Genomic DNA, 21838 nt, shown 5'->3' on the forward strand with positions numbered 1-21838 from the left:
GATTAGTTTGACATGGCAACACATTGTTGAAATCTGATTGGACCAAAAAAAAAATCAAATCTATATATCTAATTTATGCATCACAGGTGTCAAACTCGAGGCCCGGGGGTTAGGGATAGGGCAAGGACTTCCATGATTCTTGTTTAAATCTGTGATAAAAAAAAGTTTTGGAGTTTTTGCTTTTGTATCTTTGATTAATTGAATTAATCTTTTTTTTTTAATTAAAAAAAACTTGCATTTCAAGAGGGGTGTGTAGACTTTTTATACCCCCTGTAAGAGCCAAGCAAGTCCTAGGTACTACAACTAGTGACTTTATTTGAATGGTCAGTACTGTAATAAAAATATAAGGATTTACGTAGTTAAATATTATATTGGCTTAAACCACGGATGTCAAATTCGAGGCGCGGGGGCCAGCTCCGGCCCACCGCATGATTTTATGTGGCCCCCAAAGGCAAATCATGGGTTAGGGTTAGGGCTAGGAGTTCCATGATTCTTGTTCAAATATGTGCCCAAAAAAAGTTTGGGAGTTTTTGCTTTCGTATCTTTGCGTGCTAGCTTAAGTCTGCTGTCTGTGTCTATGTGCCCTGCGAATTGGCTGGCGAACCAGTTCAGGGTGTACCCCGCATCCTGCCCATTGACAGCTGCAATAGGCCATTAATGGTGGGGAAAAAACGTGAAATTATATATTTTTTTAAAATGAAAAAAACTTGGATTTCATGAGGGGTGTGTAGACTTTTTATACCTGCTGTAAGAGCCAAGCAAGTCTCAGGTACTGCAACTGGTAACTTCATTTGAAAGGTCGGCACTGCAAAAAAATATATGGATTTACGTCGTTAAATATTATATTGGCTTAAAACACGGGTGTCAAACTCGAGGCCCAGGGGCCAGCTCTGGCCCACCGCATGATTATATGTGCCTGCCTACTGACCTTCACTCGAAATCAAACACATTGCTTCTTTCGTTGTCGTCATTCGCGTTTCCCGAGTCGTGCATTTGGGTCCGGCCCCTAGTTCCGGTCGTGACAGGGGAGGGTGGGGGACGTAATCCGTAAATCAAGGATGCTAAATCTGCTGATGTCCGCGCCGGCGCCGTGTCCGCCTATCACGGCTTCGGCTCACCGCGTCCGCCGATCGCGGCTTCGGCTCATCGGGGTTGCGTGAGTCTGGAACATATCGGGGTGATAAAACCGCATCACTCGAAATCCACACATTGATTCTTCCGTTGTCGTCATTCGCGGATGCCTTTGACCACTCACCCGGTTTGTTCCATATCAAGAAAAAACCGGTGAGAGACCGCCACAGATAATCTTGATGATAGCCAAATTCAGGCGGCGAAAAAGACCCCCACCCCCAAGCCCCTTTTCGCCCCCACCCTTATTTCCCCCATGCTGTGGCCATCAAATTGGCCTGCTCAATTTGACAAGTCGAGAAATTCCCCAGGATTAGTCGCCGCCATGTTGTTTATTTACGCCCGCTCGGATGTGAGATCTTTTCGCGGCGCTGTCGACGGCGACAAAAACCCTCTCTGGGGGTGGTGGGGCGGGGAAGGGGGGCAGGAAAGAGCTTGACCCTCTTTACGACGGCGCTCATCCTTCATCTTTGCCTTCAAAATGTAATCTTGAAGGGCAGCGTTCTTGAGACGCGGGGCCCCTTTTGTGTTGTCACATTCCAGCGTTAAAAAAAAAAAAAAAACCCGCTCGTCAAAATTACTCCGTTTATACAACCCGCCATAGTGACTTAATAAGCCGCCGCCGTAGCGACAAGTCAATCGGCGGCACCGGAGCGGCTGGGCTCGTTTTTTGTTTTTTGTTTTTTTAAAAACCGACCCCCAGCACCCTGGAAGTTTTTGGGAAGCGACCTGCAGGACTTTAAAACCACATTACTTGGTCTTGACGTGGGATTTTGACAACTAAAATGCGGCTTCTGGGCGGCAGGCGGCGGGTGATTGGTTATCCGATGCGATCAGACGCGGTCTTCGTTCTTGGGGTATGATTTTGGAAAGGAGTCATGGAAGAGGAAGAGAACGTGGGGATGTGTTTTTGTGTAGATTTTTTTCTTCATGAATCCGTATATCCATCCATTTTCTTAGTCGCTTATCCTCATGAGGGTCGCGGGACTCAGAGAGGACAGACCATGTCATCCATGGTCATGTGACATCTGAGTATTGTCGTGTCCCTTGGAGTCCTACAGGGATCGGTTCTTGTGCCTCTTCTCTTTTCAGTTTATATGCTGTTACTTGGAAAAATCCATCCATCTATTTTCTTAGCCCCTTATCCTCACGAGGGTCGTAGGACTCAGAGAGGACAGACCAGGTAATCCACGGTGATGTGACATCTGCATATAAACTGAAAAAAAAAGGCACAAGAACCGATCCCTGTGTAACTCCAAGGGACATGACAATACTCAGATGTCACATACCATGGATTACATGTTCTGTCCTCTCTGAGTCCTGTAACCCTCGGGAGGATAAGCGGCGAAGAAAATGGATGGATGAATGGATATTTCCAAGTCACAGCATATAAACTGAAAAAAAAAAAAGAGGCACAAGAACTAATCCCTGTGGGACTCCAAGGTACATGACAATACTCAGATGGATTACATGGTCTGTCCTCTCCTCGACCCTCGTGAGGATAAGCGGCTAAGAAAATGGATGGATGATGAGACACAAATGTGACCTCCAGCGATGACATCGTAAAGCTCATTAGCTTCTCCCAACGGGAATCGAACGGTGAGCTTGAAACTGAAGTACGCGCAGAAATTTGGTATTTTCTTATTTAGGTGGGGCAGGGGGGAGGGTTTTACTGCGATAATGGACCAGTGTTAGAACAGGATCCCCGGGGGTGATCGGAACCGCAGCGCGACACGTGACGAGAACACGTTTGACACACCCCGCTGTCGAGATTTACAATCCCCCCCCCATTGTCGAAGAAAATTAGTCGCGCGGTTGCGAGGGATGCGGCTATTACTTATCATCCAAAAAAAAAAAAAACAAGTGCTTGTTTGGTGATAATAAAGGGAAGAAGGCGGTAGGCCGGGGGTGGGGGCAGGGGGATACCTGACGAAGCCGCGGTTAGAATCCTCCCGTTGCTTAGCCAAGCATTTTCTTTGCGAGGCAGAGGACGGCTTAGCCCGGAAATAGCGAAAGATAGGACGTGGTGTTATTAAGCACGGTTCCAAGGGCGAACTACCGATAACGAAGGAGCAAATGCGCTAGCTGTGCGATCCGGGTCAGGCGCTTGTAAACATGAAGGCAACACCCTGGCTGCTGTCACGACCCATCGAGACGGAGGAGGACCCAAATGCAGGACTCCGGAGACGGAGAAGCATTTTGGGAAAAGTGTTTATTCGTTCCAAGGTCGGGGATCGGGTAGACGGTCAAGTGCGGCAGCGGGAGTCAGGACGTCGGCAGGAGATCGATCAAAGAAGGCAGGAGTGTCAAAGGAGTCAGGCTTACGGGGTCGGTCGGAGAACAGGCGGAGGTCGGTACACACGGGTTTACGATCAGAGATGCGGGAGTGCAGGACCGGGGCATGACTTGCGACGATCTGGCCAAGACCAGTCGTCCCTTGGTTCCCATATATACCAGGGTTAATCAACCACCATGAGGCGCAGGTGTGCGCCTCCTAATCAGCGCGGCCTTGCGGGAACCCGCACGGCCACGGCTGGACCGGCAGGACCATGACACACGGAGGGGTCTGGAATTTTCATCATAGGTGAACAGGCGGAGGTCGGTACACAAGGGTTCACGATCAGAGATACGGGAGTGCAGGAACGGGGCAGGAGTTGCGACGATCTGGCGAAGACCAGTCGTCCCCTGGGTCCTATATCTACCGGAATCAATCAGCCAGCATGAGACGCAGGTGTGCGGCTCCTAGTCAGGGGTGGACCGGCAGAACCATGACAGCTGTCAATGGCGTGCATTCACGCCAGGCTGTGTAGTTTATCTGGGCGCAGGTGAGGTCTACTTGGCGACGTTGTGCCCGAGCGTGCCCCGCCCACTCGCCTCCTCAAGCCGAGGCGCAGCGGAGCGAGGGAAGACGGACGTTCCCCGGCCCCGTCCAACCCGGGTCCAGTCGCCGAGTGAGCGACACACCCCAGGACGGGTCTCGCCGCAGAAGCCTGTCGCCTCGTCCTCGGGTTCCAGCGAGCGCAAGAGACGTCAGAGGTCGGAGCAGGAGCGCAGAGCGAGTGGGCGGCGGACTGGTTTGGCTGTCCGCGCCCGCCGGGGGCCTCCTTCTCCTCCGCTCCCAATTCAGCTCGGTGTAGTTTCCAGATCTCAGTTTTTCCCGTCCTGCAGTCCCCTCTCCAGGCGCTCCCGCTCCTCCTTCAAACCAACACAGCCGCGTTCTCCCCTACAGCCTCCTCGGCGTCCGACAGGGTCCTCGTGGCAGTCCTGGTCTGGCGGACGAGCTTGTTGATCCGCGCCGACTCAGTCTGCTGCGCGTACTCCGCCGACATTTGGACGATGGACCCCAACAACCTGCTCCTCCAAACCGAGCTTCCCCACCGGGGGGCGCTCCGAGGCGCTTGCGGCCCGCCGCGCGTAAATTTCCACGTCCGTGGGACAGAACTCTAGCGGGGTAGTAAATTCAGGACGCGCATAAATTTGGGGTCAAATGTTACGATTGTGACAAGCCGCCGGCGGACTCGCCCTTATCAGCCCGCCGCCGCCGCCCTTTCCAGGCGGGCGGGCGAGCCTTGTTTGTTTTATCTGTCGCCACTCAGCTATTTGAGTTCGACACGGGGTTCATGACCACTTCAATCCGCCTCGCCCGCTATCTGATGATTCCGTCGCTCACCCCCGTATCTATTCCCGCTAATGTATGCGGCTGAGAGCGCCGATTTGTCGGGGGACAAAGCGCACGTCCGACCGGATTAATGCAAAGGTGCCCCCGCCCCCCGTCCTTGGGGCGATGAGCTGTGCGGAAAACATCTCCAAAGCCCTCATCAAAATCGCAGGGACCGCGGCGGCTTAATCCTTTCTCGAATCGATTAGCTTTTTTTTTTTTAAAAACATTTTTTTGGAAAACATAAATGAGAATAAAAGACCAGCTGAAACTGCAATCAGCGTGTGAGTGTCTGTGTGTGAGTTGTGGTCCACAGCAGCTCCTTGTGAGCATTTTTTTGGTTGTTGTTCTCATACCGCATCGGCGAAAGAACCGCAGCATTCCTTGGCCTCCCCGCCCTGTACCTATGTATAACGCGCACTATTGATTTTTGACAAATAGCGGAATTTAATACACGTGATTTCGCGTCAGGGGCTACATAAAATGTAGTATTTGTGACTTGGTCCAGACTCAATGCTCCGCGCGAGTGCCTTTTTGCCATCTAGCACCCGGTGGCTCCGTCTGAAGCTAGCGCGGAACAAAAACTTCCTGCGCGCAACGAAGCGGGGTAGGAAGAAAAAAAAGCGGAAAGTGAAAGCGGCGCCTCGGCGATGGCGAGGACGGAAGAAGACGTATCGAGGGAGTGAAATAAATATCTATTTAAAAATAGCCTCTCAGCTCGGCAAGATTTTGAAGATATTATCCTGGTAGGCTGCTGCGAGTGAGGCCGCGAGACGGGAAAACGGGCTGTCGACGGTGAAATATGGCTGACGCGTATACTCCCTGACAGCCTTCGGGTTTTTCCTGATAGCACCGCCGCGGTGATCCATAGCCTCTTCGCGGAGACTCGTGACAAAAACGCTGAGGGCGAGAGGCTGAAGCCCCGCCCCTTTCCCCCTTCGCCGCCACATCCGCCTCCGACACGTCGAGGGCAGAAGCGGGGGGGTGGGGCGCTGGCAGACCGACTCGTCCTCGTCCCTTTTCAATTTGACAAAGCAAATCGGCCTCGGGGGTGGCGGGGTTGAGGTGGTATTTGAGCTCGGTTTTCAAATTGACCGTGTCGAATCCGTTTTCGAAAAGGAGAAGTTGGGTTTCGGTTTGACGCGCGAGGTCACGCCGGTCGGGGGCGCCGTCGCCGCCGCCGCGACATGTTCGCAAGACGGCGATTTTTTAAATCACGCGAGGGTGGACAAGATTAAAGTCTGAACCAGCTGGCGCCGGATAGTCTGGCCGAAGCTTCGAGGAGAGAAACCGTATCGAAGAGGTGGATCGTAGTCCAGAGTCTGAACCTGAAAATGATCCCCAACCGACTCAACTTTATTTTTCTTGCGGAGTATTTTGTGTTCACGTACCCGACATTAAATTTACGGCCAGCCCTCCCCCGTATCGATATTTGACTCCAAAATCCGTCAATGGCAGCGAACGAGTCGAAACGCGGAACACGTTAAGATCGTGGTTTTGTCCGGATTTTGTCTCTCCCTGACCAAGTACCGGAAATGCATACTGCGGTTTGGGTTCTTCTTCTTGTTTTGTTGGATTTCAGTCTTTGAGGACTAGGTTCGAGAATGGTGGCGCACAGTCCGCCGGAGGAAAATACCTCGAGATTTCAAAACCTATTGTGTGAACCAGGTCTTTGACGGCGCTGTCCTTGAGTTGTAAAATCCTCTTGGGAGCTGCCTCCGTGATAGATGTTTCAGAACCCTCGTGACCGCGACCCTCGTGAGGATAAGCGGCAAAGAAAATGGATGGATGGATCCTTAACTTTGTTCCAGTTGGTCTTAACCTCGCCCAACCAGTTTTGGAGTTTTTGCTTTCGTATCTTTGTGAGCCAGTTCAAGACTGTTGCCTGTCTCTACGTGCCCTGCGATTGGCTGGCGACCAGTTCAGGGTGTACCCCGCCTCCTGCCCGTCGACAGCTGGGGTCGGCTCCAGCACTCCCCGCGACCCTCGTGAGGATAAGCGGCAAAGAAAAAGGATGGATGGATGTACAACTCACTTGGGCAAAAAGATATTTGGAATTTGCACAAGTGTGGACACCCTTCTGGAATTCAGAATTCACCACTTCCATTCAAACTCCTGCCAAACGAGAGTCCACCACACAGCGACCTCGGGTGAACCTCCCGCCCCCTTTCCGCCGACGCACCCCCCCCCACCCCACCCCGCATCATCAATCACACGACTGCGCAACTAGCTAGCAAACAACATGCTAGCGCGGAAACTGTGACACGGAGTTTGAAGCAGTTGACCTGGACTCCCATGCGGTCCTGCACTGAAATTCCAACTGAAAATCCCTGATCTCCGGGAGGTACCAGAGATAGACCGTCATAAAACGCTCCGGAGGGGGGGGGGGGGGTGTAACTTCCCCGCAAACGCGAACACGTTTTATGTTTACCAAACACTTAAGCGAGCCACACCTGCAGGATCGGACGTAATACCTGCCGAGCCCGCCCCCCCCCCCCCCCCCCTCCCTCGAGACGATTAGCGCTCTCCCGAGGATCGGCGCTGGTCGGGAGCAGGGGGGGCCCTCCCGCTGCGGGCGCGTTGAGAAAGCACTTCGGATTTCTATTAAGTGCCAGAGATTAAAAAAAAAAAAGGCGTCTCGGGGGTCGGGTCGGGCCGGCGTTCATTTGAATGCATTAGCGGGGTCCGAGGCGAGATAATGCACTCATTAGCGCCACTCAAACCCTGAGTGACAACGCGGGTGAGAAAGCGAGCATGTCGTACAACACTGCCGGGTAATTAGGCCGCCTCTTTTCAGCTCCTTGCGCCGCCGCATTCCCTTGCTTGCTCGACGGTAACAACGCAGTAATAAATTAGTACTATTAGTTCTTGTGTATAATGCATATTTGCCCCCCCCCCCCCCACACACACACACACACCAAAATTGTCAAAAATCAATACTGCGCGTTATACATGGGGATAGGGCAGGGATGTCAAACAGTTCCGGTTTCCGTCATCGGGCAGCTATGATTGTGAAACCATAAAAATCTTTGATCGCCTTATCCACATGGAATTTCTTATGATATGACATGTTGAAATTTTGGGACAGATTTCAACAAAAATCACAGACGTTAATAGATGGGCTTCACGGGCCACATAAAATCAAACGGTGGGCCGGATCTGGCCCCCGGGCCTTGAGTTTGACACCTGTGCTGTCAACGTTATCATTTATGATCTGACAATTTGAAATTTTGGGACAAAAAAAAAAAAATCACAGAAGTTAAATGACATGATTTAGCAACCAGGGCCACATAAAATCATGCCACGGGCCTTGAGATTGATATCTGGGTCGTCAACGTCATCATTTATGATATGACAATTGGAAATTTTGGGACAGATTTCGACAAAAGTCACGGACGTTAAGAGACATGATTTAGCTTCGCGGGCCACATAAAACCACGCGGCGGGATGGATCTGGCCCCCGGGCCTTGAGTTTGACACCCGTGTTGTCAACGTTATCATTTATGATATAAAAAATTGGAAATTTTGGGACAGATTTCAACAAAAATCACGGAAGTTAATAGACACGATTTAGCTTCGCGGGCCACACAAAAGTCAGAACATAGGAGTGTCTCTGTAAGAAGCATATCAAGGTTCTGGGCGTGGCCTAGCCAGTCTCCAGACCTAAACCCAATAGAAAATCTTTGGATGGAGCTGAAACTGTTTCTCAGCGACAGACCAGAAACCTGTCTGATCTCGAGAAGATCTGTGTGGAGGACTGGGCCAAAATCCCTCCTGCAGTGTGGGCAAACCTGGTGAACAACTCCAGGAAACGTTTTGACCTCTGTAACTGCAAACAAAGGCCACTGGACCAAATATTATCATCGGTTTTCTCAGGTGTTCAAATACTTATTTGCAGCTGTATCACACAAATAAATTGTTTTTTTAAAAAAAAAAAAAATCATACATTGTGATTTCTGGATTTTTCTTTTTTAGATTATCTCTCTCACAGTGGACACAGAAGCACTTTGAATACAAAGTCCTGCAAGTCCCTTGGCCGAACTTTAATATTCTAGGGGCCTTTCAATTCTTCAGGCAGGTCCGCGGACCCCAATCCCTGTTCCCGCCCTCCTCTGGTGGTTTCAGGGTCATCAGTATTCCCAAAGAGGCTCGGTGCAGGTGGGGTTGGTGGGGGATGGGGGGGGTCGGACTGAACTGGAAAAAAAAAACCTACTTGAGTTCCTTTTTTTATACTTGGTGCATCTATCAAGGCTACACTACAGTCGAAGCGTTTTTCGTAACTCCGAAGTCACGCTTGTGACATCCAAACACGGCTCGGAAGTACTTTTTTGCGCTGGTGGGAATCCTCTGGAAAGTAGGTCAACGGGATTGTCGGAGTTTTCTTTTCTCTTTCGCGTCGAGGTTTTTTGGGAAAGGACGGCCGATTCGTCATCTGGAAATTGGACCAACCGTCGACTTCTGGATTCCTAAGGGGGATGTGCAAATAAGGCTCATGTGTCGACAGGAGAAGGTAATTATTTGCAGCAGGTCACAAAAAATCCTGGGAGGTTTTGGAGCACAATTCGCTGTTGAGCTAATTTAGAATCTTCTTCTTCTTCTTTTCCTTTCGGCTTGTCCCGTCAGATGAACGCACCTTTGTTTGGCACAGTTTTTACGCCGGATGCCCTCCCTGACGCAACCCCTCTGCATTTTAGCTGGAGGAGAGAAGCTTACAGCATCTGGTATTCCCAGGCGGTCTTCCCATCCAAGTACTCACCAGGGCCAAACCCGCTTAGCTTCCGAGATCGGGCGTTCTCGGGGTACGGCTGCTGCTGTAAAGTCGGTCAACGGGATTGTCGAAGTTTTCTTTTCTTTGAGGTTTTTGGGAAAAGGCCGCCGTTTCGTCATCTGGAAATTGGACCAACCGTCGACTTCTGGATTCCTAAGGGGGATGTGCAAATGAGGCTCATGTGTCGACAGGAGAATGTAATTATTTGCAGCAGGTCACAAAATTTAAAAAAAAAAAAAAAAAAAAACGGGGAATTTTTGTTGCACAATTCACTGTTAAACTAATTTAGAATAACTCAATAAAATGTGAATATTATAAAGTGCTTGTCCCTCGTTTAGTAATTTGCCAGATCCTTCTCCTCATCCTCGGGGTAAATGTCCGCCCGCAGCGGGACGTGATTGAACGTTACTAGGAAATGCACTAATTCATCGTCAAAAGCAACTTATCTGCGTGCGAGCGTGATAGATCTGCCGCGTAATTGGCCAGCACATTTCCAAACGCTTTCCCTCAATCGACTCTCGCCGGAACAAATTGGGTCCGTGTCGTGATATTTTTCGAAGTCCGGCCGCGGGAACTTCCCTCGCCAGACCCCCCAACGGGGTCTCGCGTATTCAAACCGGGCCGTCAGCTCTGGCGCCGACGGAGAAGTTGGATTATTCGTGGCGCCGCGATCGAGCGCGCCGTTCGTCGGAAGACAAAGGAGGATCTCCGTGGCGGCGACGTAGATGGAGAGGGGCCACTGGGGGGGGCGGGGGGGGCGGGGGGGGGGGTGTTATTATTCACACGTTTGCAAGGGGCGGGGTGGCGCACAGCTAAATGAGTGCCACCGCGTGACACGCTTAGGAATGCTAATAAAGCCGCTCGGTGGCGAATATAAATGACGTTTTCTCGCACACCGGAGGATGAATATTAACTGTTGCAAAACTGAAATGCACTGAGCGACGTAGCGCCGCACTGACGAGGTGCAGGGGGCACGTCGAGTGGAAAAGTACTGGGAAAAACAGTGCTCCTCCAAGTTCTCCAGTAAAAATATTATATATATATATATATATATATAATTTATAAAAAGTAAATATATATATATATATATATAAAAGTAAAAATATATAAAACGATATATAATATAACAACTTGAAAACAAAAATACCTTTTATTTCAGATTCCTTTAATATTAATTGAACATCAAGATTTTGCATAAAAATATTTTTCAATATCTTAATCCGTTAAATTATTGCAAATGAAATTTAAAAACTGGTACGCTATCATCAATGTAAACAATTATTTTTTTAATGGGTTTGAGACCCCACAAACGCCGAAAAATAAAAAATATATACATTAAAAAAAATAAAAATATAAAGTAAAAATAACTTTTTTCTTATTAATGTCATTAATTGAATATCAAGATTTGGCGTGAATATTTTTCAAAATCCCAATCCATTGAATTATTGTGAAGGAAGGTTAAACAGTAGTATTCTATCAATATCAACAATTAAAAAGATTTTAGTCCATTAAATAATTTTGAATGAAAGGTAAAAAATACGATACTATCAGTATAAACTAACAATTATTTTTTAAAAATGTTTTGAGACGCCTCAAACCCCGAAAAAAAAAAATATATATCCATAAAAACTTCAAATAAAAAATAATAATATACAAACACCTTTTGCTTCATATGAATGTCATTAATTGAACGTCAAGATATTGCATTAATATATATTTTTTTTAAATCTGAATGAAACTTAAACAGTAGCATAGCAATGTAAAAAAAAAAAATTCTTAAAATTTTAGTTATGAAACATATTAATTGGGAGATGATGCAAATATTTTGTTTTAATTTAATATCACCTGAGGGCCTCTATTTAAAGAATAAAAAAATGGATAGACGAAAGGAAAAATAAAATGAAAAGAAAATTGCCGAGAAATTATGATGCAGTCAACAGGCTTATTATCCTTTCTTTCTTTTTTTAATTTTTTTTTTATATATATATATATTCACTGAACACGGAATAGGTTTAAAACAAAAATAATTTGTAATCACATTTAGCTACCGCAAGAGGGCGGAAAAGCGCCTTTTTCCACCATGGCGGGACGAAATAAAGCTTCTCGTTTAGCTGCTCAGCACCAAAAAACGCCACTAGATGGCGCCAAAGCTACATTTTTAAAATGAGACCGGCTCCCCTAAAATAATCCACAAAAAAGGGGGGATTACAAGAACGACAATTGTGTCATTTTTGGGACGCCCTCGTCGCTACATTTATTAGTAGTAGCATAGTAGAACATGGAACGTCACATGCCTACTAGCTGCGTCTTGTACCGCAATTTCCGGAATATAGGAAGTGACTTTTACCGGTGTGTTTTTTTTTTTTTTAACCGGCCCTGATAGCGCTGCGCTAGCAGCAACATGCTAGTGCTAATGCTAGCACGACGCTAATAATAGGGCAACGCTAACGCTAGCATGTCCCAACGCTTGCGTAGCGCTAACTGGGCCGCTTAAAACGTACCGCAGAAATCACTGAGACACGGCAGTAACACAACAGCAAAACGCGAGCACAGCGCTAACGCGAGCGCAACACTAACAGGGCTGGTTAAAAAAAAAAAAAACATACCAAAATCACTGAGATGCGGCAGTAACACAGCAGCAACATGCTAGCATGTTATCGGCATGTTTTTCTTTAACCGGCGCTGTTAGTGCCGCACAAGCGTAGGGACGCGCAAGTGAAGAGATGTGTTAGCGTTAGCGCTGCACTAGCATTAGCGTCGCCCTAGTATTAGCGCTAGCGTGTTTCTGCTGTTACTGTTGCGTCTCAGTGATTTTATTTTATTATTTTTTTTAATCCGGGCCTGCTAGTGCTGTGCTAGCATTACCACTGTGCTAGCGCGTTGCTGTTGTGTTACGGCCATGTCTCTATGATTTTTACGGTATGTTTTTAGTTTAACCAGCTTGTGTGTAGCAAGCGTAGGTACGCGTAAGTGTAGTGACACGCTGGCATGAGCGTCGTGCTAGCATTAGCACTAGCATGTTGCTGCCGCGTCTCATTGATTTTGGTATGTTTTTTTTTTTTTTTTTTCAAACCAGCCGTTAGTGTTGTGCTAGAGATAGCGCTGTGCTCGCGATAGCGCTGTGCTAGCGTCTTGCTGCTGTGTTACTGCCGTGTCTCAGTGATTTTTACGAGTATGCCTTAGCATCACGGAAGCGTAGGGACACGCAAGCGTAGGGATGCACTAGCTGTTGCTGCTGTGTTACTGTTGCGTCTCAGTGATTTTCGTATGTTGTTTTTTTTTTTAACCAGCCCTGTTAGTTCTGTGCTAGCATTAGCGCTGTGCTAGCGTGTTGCTGCTGTGTTACTGCCGTGTCTCAATGATTTTTACAGTATGTTATTTTTTTAACCGGCCCTGTTAGCGCCGCGCAAGCGTAGGGACGTGCTAGTGTTAGCACCGGCTAGCATTAGCGTCGCGCTAGTATTATTAGTGTTATAATTTTTTTAGTGAGCTTAATTGTGTACTAGTACGCCAAAAGACACAGTTGCCATCTGCGCTACTTGTATAACTGGTGAGGTGCTAGATAATAACTAGTAGCATTTTATTATGCACCCTTGCGCGACTACACAACTAGAATATCCCTGGACCATTTAAGGTGTTTCTGTGCATACTAGTAACTTCAATAAACAAAGTTCTCTTTCTTTCAGGCGGACAGGATCAGGACAGGACAGGACAGGACAGGACAGGATCTGCGTTGTCACAACCGCAGTGTAGTGCCACCTACTTAATTGGTGCGCTAGTGTTAGCGCTGTGCTCGAGTCGTGCTAGTATTAGCATGTTGCTGCTGTGTTACTGCCGCGTCTCAGTGATTTACGTATGGTCTTTTTAACCAGCCCTGTTAGCGCCGCGCTAGCATTAGCGTTGCGTTAGCATTAGCATTAGCGAGGTCAAAGAGTACATTGAATAAATGTTTACACCCACCTCGGTAGGCCTGTAGAGCGAGTTCTAGCTGTGCCAAGCCCTGGAGTGGGTTGGCGATGCCGGATGCACCGCAGGTCTTTTTCCCACGATTCATAGCTGTCGCAGGCGACGTTGCCCGTCTGCCCGCCCGCACACCCGGACGCCCCCGTGGCAAAACGTGTCCCAGATGCTCGGGTCTTTGCCGTCCGCTTGCCACCCCCCTGAAATCTGCAAAGGTTTTTTCCCAAAAATCGCTCAGCTGCCTTCGTGGTGACTTCCGGATTGTTTTATTGTGACGTCACGGTGACGACATACGACCGAAATCGAATTCAGTTTTCCAAACAGACTATTTGTGATGTAAAAATATCGATATCAAAAATTTGAAGTAATAGTAAAAAATAAAGTGGATTGAAATAAAGCCGTGAGCTACATTTTCTCGAGGAAAAATAAATTCAATGATAGCTACTGCTGTACTGTTGTTGTGTAGTTAGCTTACGTTACCTTCGATTTGATAAGCCGCAGTCGACCCCCCCCCCACACACACACACGCAAAGTCGGGAGGAGGGACATGCTTTCAGCAGCTCAACGTTTGACTGCGGTCGCTCGAACGCTCATTTATTGTTAATAATTTACAGTTTATTGTTTATTGTCTTTTTATTTTTATTTGATTGCAGACCGGAGGCTAGCTAAAACCCGGAAGCGTTATAAAATGTGACGTTTGAGACGCAAAGATTCCTAAATCATAATCATTTTCCCTCCTTGTTCTTGTATCTTAATATGTAGCGTGGTGGTAAAATTATAAATTGAAATATTTTTAATATGATGTTAGGTATGGAAATATTTGCGAGATTTTTGTTGATGGTTGAGGCGTATCTTGGAGTAATTTACGAGGGGCGGTGAAGGCAGCACTCGGTCGGGCTTTGTTTTTTTTTCCTCCGGGTCGACTTCCGAGCGGAACGTTTGCAAACGAAAAAAAAACATGATATGGAATATAATATCTACTTAAATATCCGCTTTCCATTTTTTAAACTCAAAATTATTTTGTGGATGTGACTCGTTTCTTTGTATTTCCAGAATCATGCTACGAGGCAGCAGTAAAGTAAAGGAAGTGACGTCTCTCGTTTTTTTTTTGTTTGAAAGCACTCAAGGTCATAAAAATAATGTAAAAAGTGATCATTAGTACAATCTAGTTAGTTAAATGTAACAATTGTGGTACTTTTGTTTACAATACAATAACAATTAAACACATGGGGTTGCCGGTTTTAATGCTCTGTCATGGGAGATTTTGTTGTTTTCCATGTTTGTCCAAGTGGAGTTGCCGTAGATGGTGCATCGTAGAGCCAGTTCCCCCCCCCCCCCCCCTTCCTAACAACTAATGCCGTAAAATTTCAAGAGTTTGTACCCAACGAGCCGAATCATCGTCACTGTCAGTCCATCACTACTTTATGCAACTAATATGTTTTTCGTAGAATCTTCCGATTTCCAGTTCAAATCGTCTCGGTGCATGTCGAAGCTCTTAGCTTAGCTTAGCTTAGCTTGCTCGCAAACAGAGGAGTTTGTGATTTTAGCGCTTTAACCCACGAAAAGTCCAAATCCGATTCTGGATGTAATTAATGTTTCTGTCCGATTTTCCAATTCGATTATCTCAGCGTTGTGTGGAAAAAAAATGTGTGAAAGAAGGACGACGGAGTCCGAAGAGGATATTTGGGGGCTAAAAGAGGAGAAGGAGCCCCGACGTCAACTTCTGCTGCCTGGCCAGCCTCAATGCAGATCAGGTGCGTTCACTTCTCTCTCTATCACGTGTTCGTTGGGTGGAATCCATTTTGAACGGTGCCGCCATGTTTGTTTTCATATTTTACACACAAAACAATATAACGAGGGCGGAAAGTATCAAATATTTTAGTCTTCGCGTCGCCTAGAATTTTTTTATCATATATTTCAGTATTTTTTTAATCAAATAACCAATTGGTTTCCTTTCTTTTTTTCGGGCGGTGTTTAGATTTAATGTAATCATATTTTCATTTATTTCATCAGCTGTGTTGTTTTTTTTTTGTTTGTTTGTTCTTAAATTCATATTTAGCAGTAAAATTTATCGTAAATACATTTGTTGAAACTTGGCATTTCCTATCCAAAAATACAAGGCAATAATTTAAAAATTAAAAAAAATAAAAAGGCACTTGTCTCTCGCCTATAATTTTTTTAATCATGTATTTCAAAAAATGTATTTTTAATTTCAATGTATTTTCTAAAAAAAAATTGAATAAGCAATTTCATATAATTGACAACCAATTGGTTTCCATTCTTTTTTTCGGGCAGTGTTTAGATTTAATGTAATCATATTTTTCATTTATTTCATCAGCTGTATTGTTTTTTTTTTTGTTTGTTCTTAAAATCATATTTAGCAGTAAAATTTATTGTAAATACATTTGTTGAAACTTGGCATTTCCTATCCAAAAATACAAGGCAATAATTTAAAAATGAAAAAAAAATTAAAAAGGCACTTCTCTCTCTCTCGCCTAGAATTTTTTTAATCATATATTTCAATAAATGTATTTTTAATTTCAATGTATTTTTTTACATCAAATAAGCAATTTCATATAATTGACAACCAATTGGTTTCCTTTCTTTTTTTCGAGCGGTCGTTAGATTTAATTTAATCATATTTTTCATTAATTTTGATGTGTTTTTTCTTCTTAAATTCATATTTAGGTGAAAAATTTATTGTAAATACATTTGTTGAAACTCGGCATTTCCTATCCCAAAATACAAGGCAATAATTTAAAAAAAAAGGAATAAACTGTTTAAATCGTATTCTAGCGTGTGACATAATCCACTATATGTTGTTTATAACCAATTTTTTTATAGATATGACTTTATTGGCAGTCAAATAATAATACGTCTAAAGACATGAAAAAAAATTATACAAATACTACAATATAAAAATAAACTAGCAGAATCATGCAGCAAATTTGTCCCACCTGGATTTAAGGACCCTGTCCGGTTCTGTCAGGTTGGATGGTGAATGTTGGTGGATGCTCGATTGGGTTTAAGTCTGGGCTCCTCCGTTTTAGCTCTGCGCTCGGGGTGCTTGGTCTTTTTGCGGCTTTCGTGCGTCTCGGTCTTCTGCTGTTAACCCCTCCCCCCCCCCCCCCCCCCGACTGGTGGAGTCCTGCAAGTGATGGAGGACTTTCTAGAAACCCCCCCCCCCCATCTCCCGAGATTTGGTTTCTTCTCGACTTGTCCCGCCAAGGGTGTTCTCTCTGATTGCTGAGAATGGCCAGAAAGCCAGGTCCAGGAAGGGTTTTGATTGTCCCAAGGGTCTTCCATTTCAGGATTATGGACTCTATGGAACTTTAAACACAGCAATTTTTTTTTTTTTTTGGGGGGGGGATAATCTGTTCCCGTGCCACAATTCTGTCTCTGAGCTCTTCAGGCAGTTCCCTTGACCTCGTGATTCTCATTTGCTCTGACGTGAAACTGCGGACTCGAAGTTTTTAGAGCGGTACCTCTACTTACAAATATAATCCTGAAGTCGTTTTGTAACGTGAATATATATATATATTTTTTTTTCCGGAAGTCGAAGCGCATTTTACATGTAAATGCCCTAATCCGTTCCGATCCGTCTGAATACTGACGGCGGTTTTCTTTTCTGTCGGTATTGGGTGCTTTTATGATTTTTCTAGTTAACGTTAAATCCGATTCTAGTTTACGTCATTTAGCAATTATAACAACCAGAAAGCCACAACTAATTAATTCAGAAAATAAAACAACTAAATGTTTCCAAGATTTGCATTGGACCCTGAGATAAGAATAATAATCATGGAATTCCGTTTCAAATGTTAAACACATTTTTAAAAGATGCAAAATATTTTTAAAAATATATCTTTTCTTTTGTCCCAAGATGTTCCAATTTCCAACAGCGATGGACTCATTCCATAATTCTAGAAATATTGACAAAGAACACGAAATATTGAGGCTGATTGCCGATCAGAATGGCGGCGTGTTTACGTACAAGCGTGAGTGCGAGCACTAGCTCGCTAGGCTACGGAAGGTTTTTGTCGCTTACATCTTTATTACGCTCTGTTCTTGTCGTCGCCATGGTAACGTTTGCAGTAATTCATAATCCAGCATTGAGTCCGCTGCGAGGATGTAAGATTAATGAAGGCGCACGTAGATATGAATACTTGACACGCCAGGACGCTGCATTAGCATGTTAAATGTGCCGACGTAGCGGGCACATTGGTGGGGGCAAATAAAATCAAATGCATTGAAAATAAATCATAACTCTCATTTCTCAAGCAATTTTCATGAGGTGGACTTTTTTTTGGGGGGGGTTGTCAAAGTATGTGCAATTAATGCAAAACTTTTTTTTTTTTTTAAGTGCGCAAAATATTTCCTTGGCTTTATGCCACTGGTGTCAAACTCGAGGCCCAGGGGGCCAGATCCGGCCCACCACATCATTTTATGAGGCCCGCGACAGCAAGTCATCTCCGTTGATAATGTCGCGATGTGGCAACCATATTTTGTCGCCATCCACTTTCTTAGCCGCTCATCCTCACGAGGGTCGCAGGAGTGCTGGAGCCGCTCCTAGCGGTCAACGGGCAGGAGGCGGGGTACACCCTGAACTGGTTTCCAGCCAATCGCAGGGCACATTGAGACCCTCAACCACACCTAGGGGCAATTTAGAGTGTCGAATGCAAAGGTGTCAAACTCAAGGCCCGGGGGGGCAGATCCGGCCCGCCACATCATTTTATGAGGCCCGCGACAGCAAGTCATCTCCGTTGATAATGTCGCAATATGGCAACCATATTTCGTCACCATCCACTTTCTTAGCCGCTCATCCTCACGAGGGTCGCGGGAGCGGTGGAGCCGCTCCCAGCGGTCAACTTTGAAAGTGTTGTAGAAACGACACAAACAGCTCACGTGACCAAACCATGTCAATATCTTGTGTCCTGCAGAGATCAGTGGAAACCTTTGTCCTGAGCAGGGGGGGCCAGAGCCCCCCCGCATTAAAGAGGAGGCGGAGGAGGAGGTCATCACCGGGTTGCCGTTCACCGGGGTCCGTCCGAAGTCTGAAGACGGTCAAAGAGAAGCGGAGCGAGGGGCGGAGCCGGCGAGTCGCGACTCGAGTCGGCACACGGCAACCGGAGGTGACGGAGAACACTGCGGAGGATCACGAGAACCCGGACTCATCGCTCCGTTATCAGACAGCGACGACCTGACGTCGCACTCTTCGGACTATGACGGCGACGAACGCTCGGAAGGTGACGCGGCGACCTGTCACGCTGACGACAAACGGTGGAAATGCTCTCAGTGCGGGAAAACGTTCGCGTACAGCAGCCGTCTGAAACGCCACAAAAGGACGCACACGGGCGAGAAACCGTTTGCTTGCTCGGTTTGCGGTAAAACCTTTTCGCAGAAGGAACACTTGAGGAGTCACGCAAGTACTCACACGGGGGAGAAACCACTTGTGTGCTCAGTCTGCGGTCAAAGATTCTCTCATAAGGGAAGTCTTATTATACACACGAGGACCCATACTGGACAAAAACCTTTTTCCTGCTCCGTTTGCGATCAGAGATTTACTCAGAAAGGAGACTTGAGAAAACACACGAGAAAACACACTGGAGAGAAACCCTTTTCCTGCTTAGTGTGCGGTCAAAGATTCTCTGTAAAGGGAACCTTAAAAGCACACACAAGAACACATACTGGAGAGAAACCTTTCGCCTGCCCAGTTTGCGGCCAAAGATTTTCTCATAAGGGAAGCATGAACATACATACAAGAACACACACTGGAGAGAAACCTTTTGCCTGCTCAGTTTGCAGTCAAAGATTCTCTCGAAGAGGAAGTTTACGAATACACACAAGAACCCACACTGGAGAGAAACCCTTTGCCTGCTCAATTTGCGCCCAACGATTCTCTAATAGAGGAAACTTAAGTATGCACACAAGAACCCACACCGGTGAGAAACCTTTTCCCTGTTCAATTTGCGGTCAAAGATTCCCTCTCAAGGAAAGCTTAAAAAGACACACACGAGCGCACACTGGAGAGAAACCTTTTGCCTGCTCTATTTGCGGCCAAAGATTCTCCATCAAGGGAAACTTAAAAACACACATCAGGACTCACACAGCCAAAAGGGACGCTTAAAAAATGCACACAAGAACGAGCGCTAACGATGAAACCATTTTCATGCTCAGTTTATTGTAAATGATAGTTTAATAATATCCACGTGAGAAAACTACACTCAAGGGAATCCTTAAAACTACACTAAAACTACAACGCACTGGTTGAGAAACCTTTTGCCTGCGCTGTTTGCGGCATAGCGGTGATCAAAAATATTCTTTTTTTTTTTTTAATACGCTGTCATCATGTGGCTTCCAACGAAACATGATATCGATAATCACTCCCACAAAAAAATATTATACCATATACACTTTACATCTCAATGTAATGTGAGTTTAATTTGGTATTTAATATTTTTCACAAAAAAAATGACCAACTTTTGTTTTAAGTCTGGTGTTTATATCAAACCTGTTTTTTAATGTCTTTGGTTCATTTTTTTATCATATTCAGAAGCTGTTTTTGTAGATTTTGTAAATATACATATATGTCATTGATATCTAATGTGAATCATTTGGGTTCTAATAAAGACCCCTGGGGAACCCCATGAGTGATCGTATGTAGTTTGGATTTGTTATTGTTAAATTACACATTGGTATCGATCATCCCAATAACTTTTCATGCATTTGCGAGATACCATAATTATTATCAATTATTTTCCATTAATCTCCCATAGTCCAGGAAACAGTTTTTTGGTGAACATGCGCTATAATATTTTGCGAATACTGTATAGCAATATAACTGGATTGAGGGGGGGTGGGTTAGTTTTATAATTTCTAGTCTTTGAAGCGTTAATAAAACGGGGTTTTCTTTTGCTAGGTCACAGCCAATGTGAACAAAAATTTCACATTTTTTTTTAGCTATATCCCAACATTTTTCTTGTGTAAAAATTTCTGGATATTCAACATTTTTTTTTCACCAATTTTACTCCCGTCATTTCCGGCCTACAAGCTTTCAACCCCGCGGTTTATGCGGCGCTAGCATTAGCGCACCTGGTTATAAGCCTCGGTACACAGAAAGCTTTTTATGCTAGCGTCACGCTAACGCTAATGCAGGGCTAATGCCAGCCCCGCGCTAACGCCAGCGGCGCGCTAATTCCAGACCCGCGCTAGCGTTAAAGTAGGCCGGGCATGACGGTATTACTGGAGTGCAAGATACTTTACGGTCTTGCTGAGTCATATAAAAAATATTTTTAATCATGTAAAGACTTTGAGTTACCTTGTGTATAAAACGCACACTCAGAGCCAATGTGAACAAAAATGTCTAATATTTTTCAAGCTATATCACAAAGTTTTTGAAATTTTTTTTTTTACTAATTTTACTACCGTAATGTCCGGCCTACAAGCTTTCAACCCCGCGGTTTATGCGGCGCTAGCATTAGCACACCTGGTTATAAGCCTCGGTACACAGAAAGAGTTTAATGCTAGCGTCATGCTAACGCTAATGCAGGGCTAATGCCAGCCCCGCGCTAATGCCAGCCCCGCGCTAACGCCAGTGGCGCGCTAATTCCAGACCCGGGCTAGCGTTAAATTTGGCCAGGCATTACGGAATTACTGTAGTGCGTGATACTGTACGGTCTTGCTGATTCATATTAAAATGATTTTTAATCATGTGAAGACTTTGAGTTACCTTGTGTATAAAACGCACACTTACAGCCAATGTGAACAAAAATGTCTAATATTTTTTTCGCTATATCCCAATATTTTTCGTGTAAAATTTTCTGGATATTCAACATTCATGGACCAATTTTACTACCATAATTTCCGGCCTACAAGCTTTCAACCCAGCATTAGCGCACCTGGTTATAAGCCTCGGTGCACAGAAAGAGTTTAACGCTAGGGTCACGCTAACGCTAATGCAGGGCGAATGCTAGCCCCGCGCTAACGCTAGCGCCGCGCTAATTCCAGACCCGCGCTAGCATTACGGTATTTAATACCCCAAATTTCTTGTGCATTGCTCTCTTTTTACGCCTTAGTGCGTGATACTGTACGGTCTTGCTGATTCATATAAAAAATGATTTTTAATCATGTAAAGACTTTGAGGTGTGTATAAAACGTATTTGATTTGCATAATAATTCCAAATGCAGTGTAGTGAGAACTTGCAATCTCGCTGGGTGTTCAAATACTTATTTTCTTTTTTTTTATAATTAATATTAATTTATTTTTTTGTAATTTTATTTTAAGTAGCCGTCGTTGATTTGAAATGAAAATAGATTTTTTTTTTTTT

General features: G+C 45.3%; 1 protein-coding gene and 1 long non-coding RNA gene across 3 annotated transcripts; one reads left to right on the plus strand and one right to left on the minus strand.

The window, feature by feature from the left end:
* Window positions 1–8649: 8649 nt before the first annotated feature.
* LOC133494545 (uncharacterized) lies at window positions 8650–14441 on the minus strand. Of its 2 annotated transcripts, XR_009793320.1 has the most exons (3): window positions 13515–14441; window positions 9111–9707; window positions 8650–8980 (listed from the first exon to the last, which is right to left on the minus strand). It is a non-coding gene; the product is annotated as an uncharacterized LOC133494545 (long non-coding RNA). The 2 variants fall into 2 exon arrangements; XR_009793319.1 differs by having other exon boundaries at window positions 8650–9707; window positions 13515–13953.
* Window positions 14442–14865: 424 nt separating this feature from the next.
* LOC133494529 (zinc finger protein OZF-like) lies at window positions 14866–19638 on the plus strand. Its single transcript, XM_061808448.1, has 2 exons — window positions 14866–15268; window positions 18452–19638. The coding sequence occupies exons 1-2, from the start codon at window positions 15160–15162 to the stop codon at window positions 19636–19638; spliced, it is 1296 nt and encodes a 431-aa protein (XP_061664432.1). The 5' UTR covers window positions 14866–15159.
* Window positions 19639–21838: the final 2200 nt, after the last annotated feature.

The sequence above is a fragment of the Syngnathoides biaculeatus genome, chromosome 21, assembly GCF_019802595.1.
Source record: "Syngnathoides biaculeatus isolate LvHL_M chromosome 21, ASM1980259v1, whole genome shotgun sequence".
NCBI classification, from domain to species: domain Eukaryota; kingdom Metazoa; phylum Chordata; class Actinopteri; order Syngnathiformes; family Syngnathidae; genus Syngnathoides; species Syngnathoides biaculeatus.

Bases quoted from the DNA above. Each gene is read 5' to 3' on its own strand.
- LOC133494529 (XM_061808448.1), top strand. From the start codon at position 15,160: ATGTGTGAAAGAAGGACGACGGAGTCCGAAGAGGATATTTGGGGGCTA. The intron at 15,269-18,451 runs GTGCGTTCACTT...TGTGTCCTGCAG, and splicing joins CCAGCCTCAATGCAGATCAG to AGATCAGTGGAAACCTTTGT.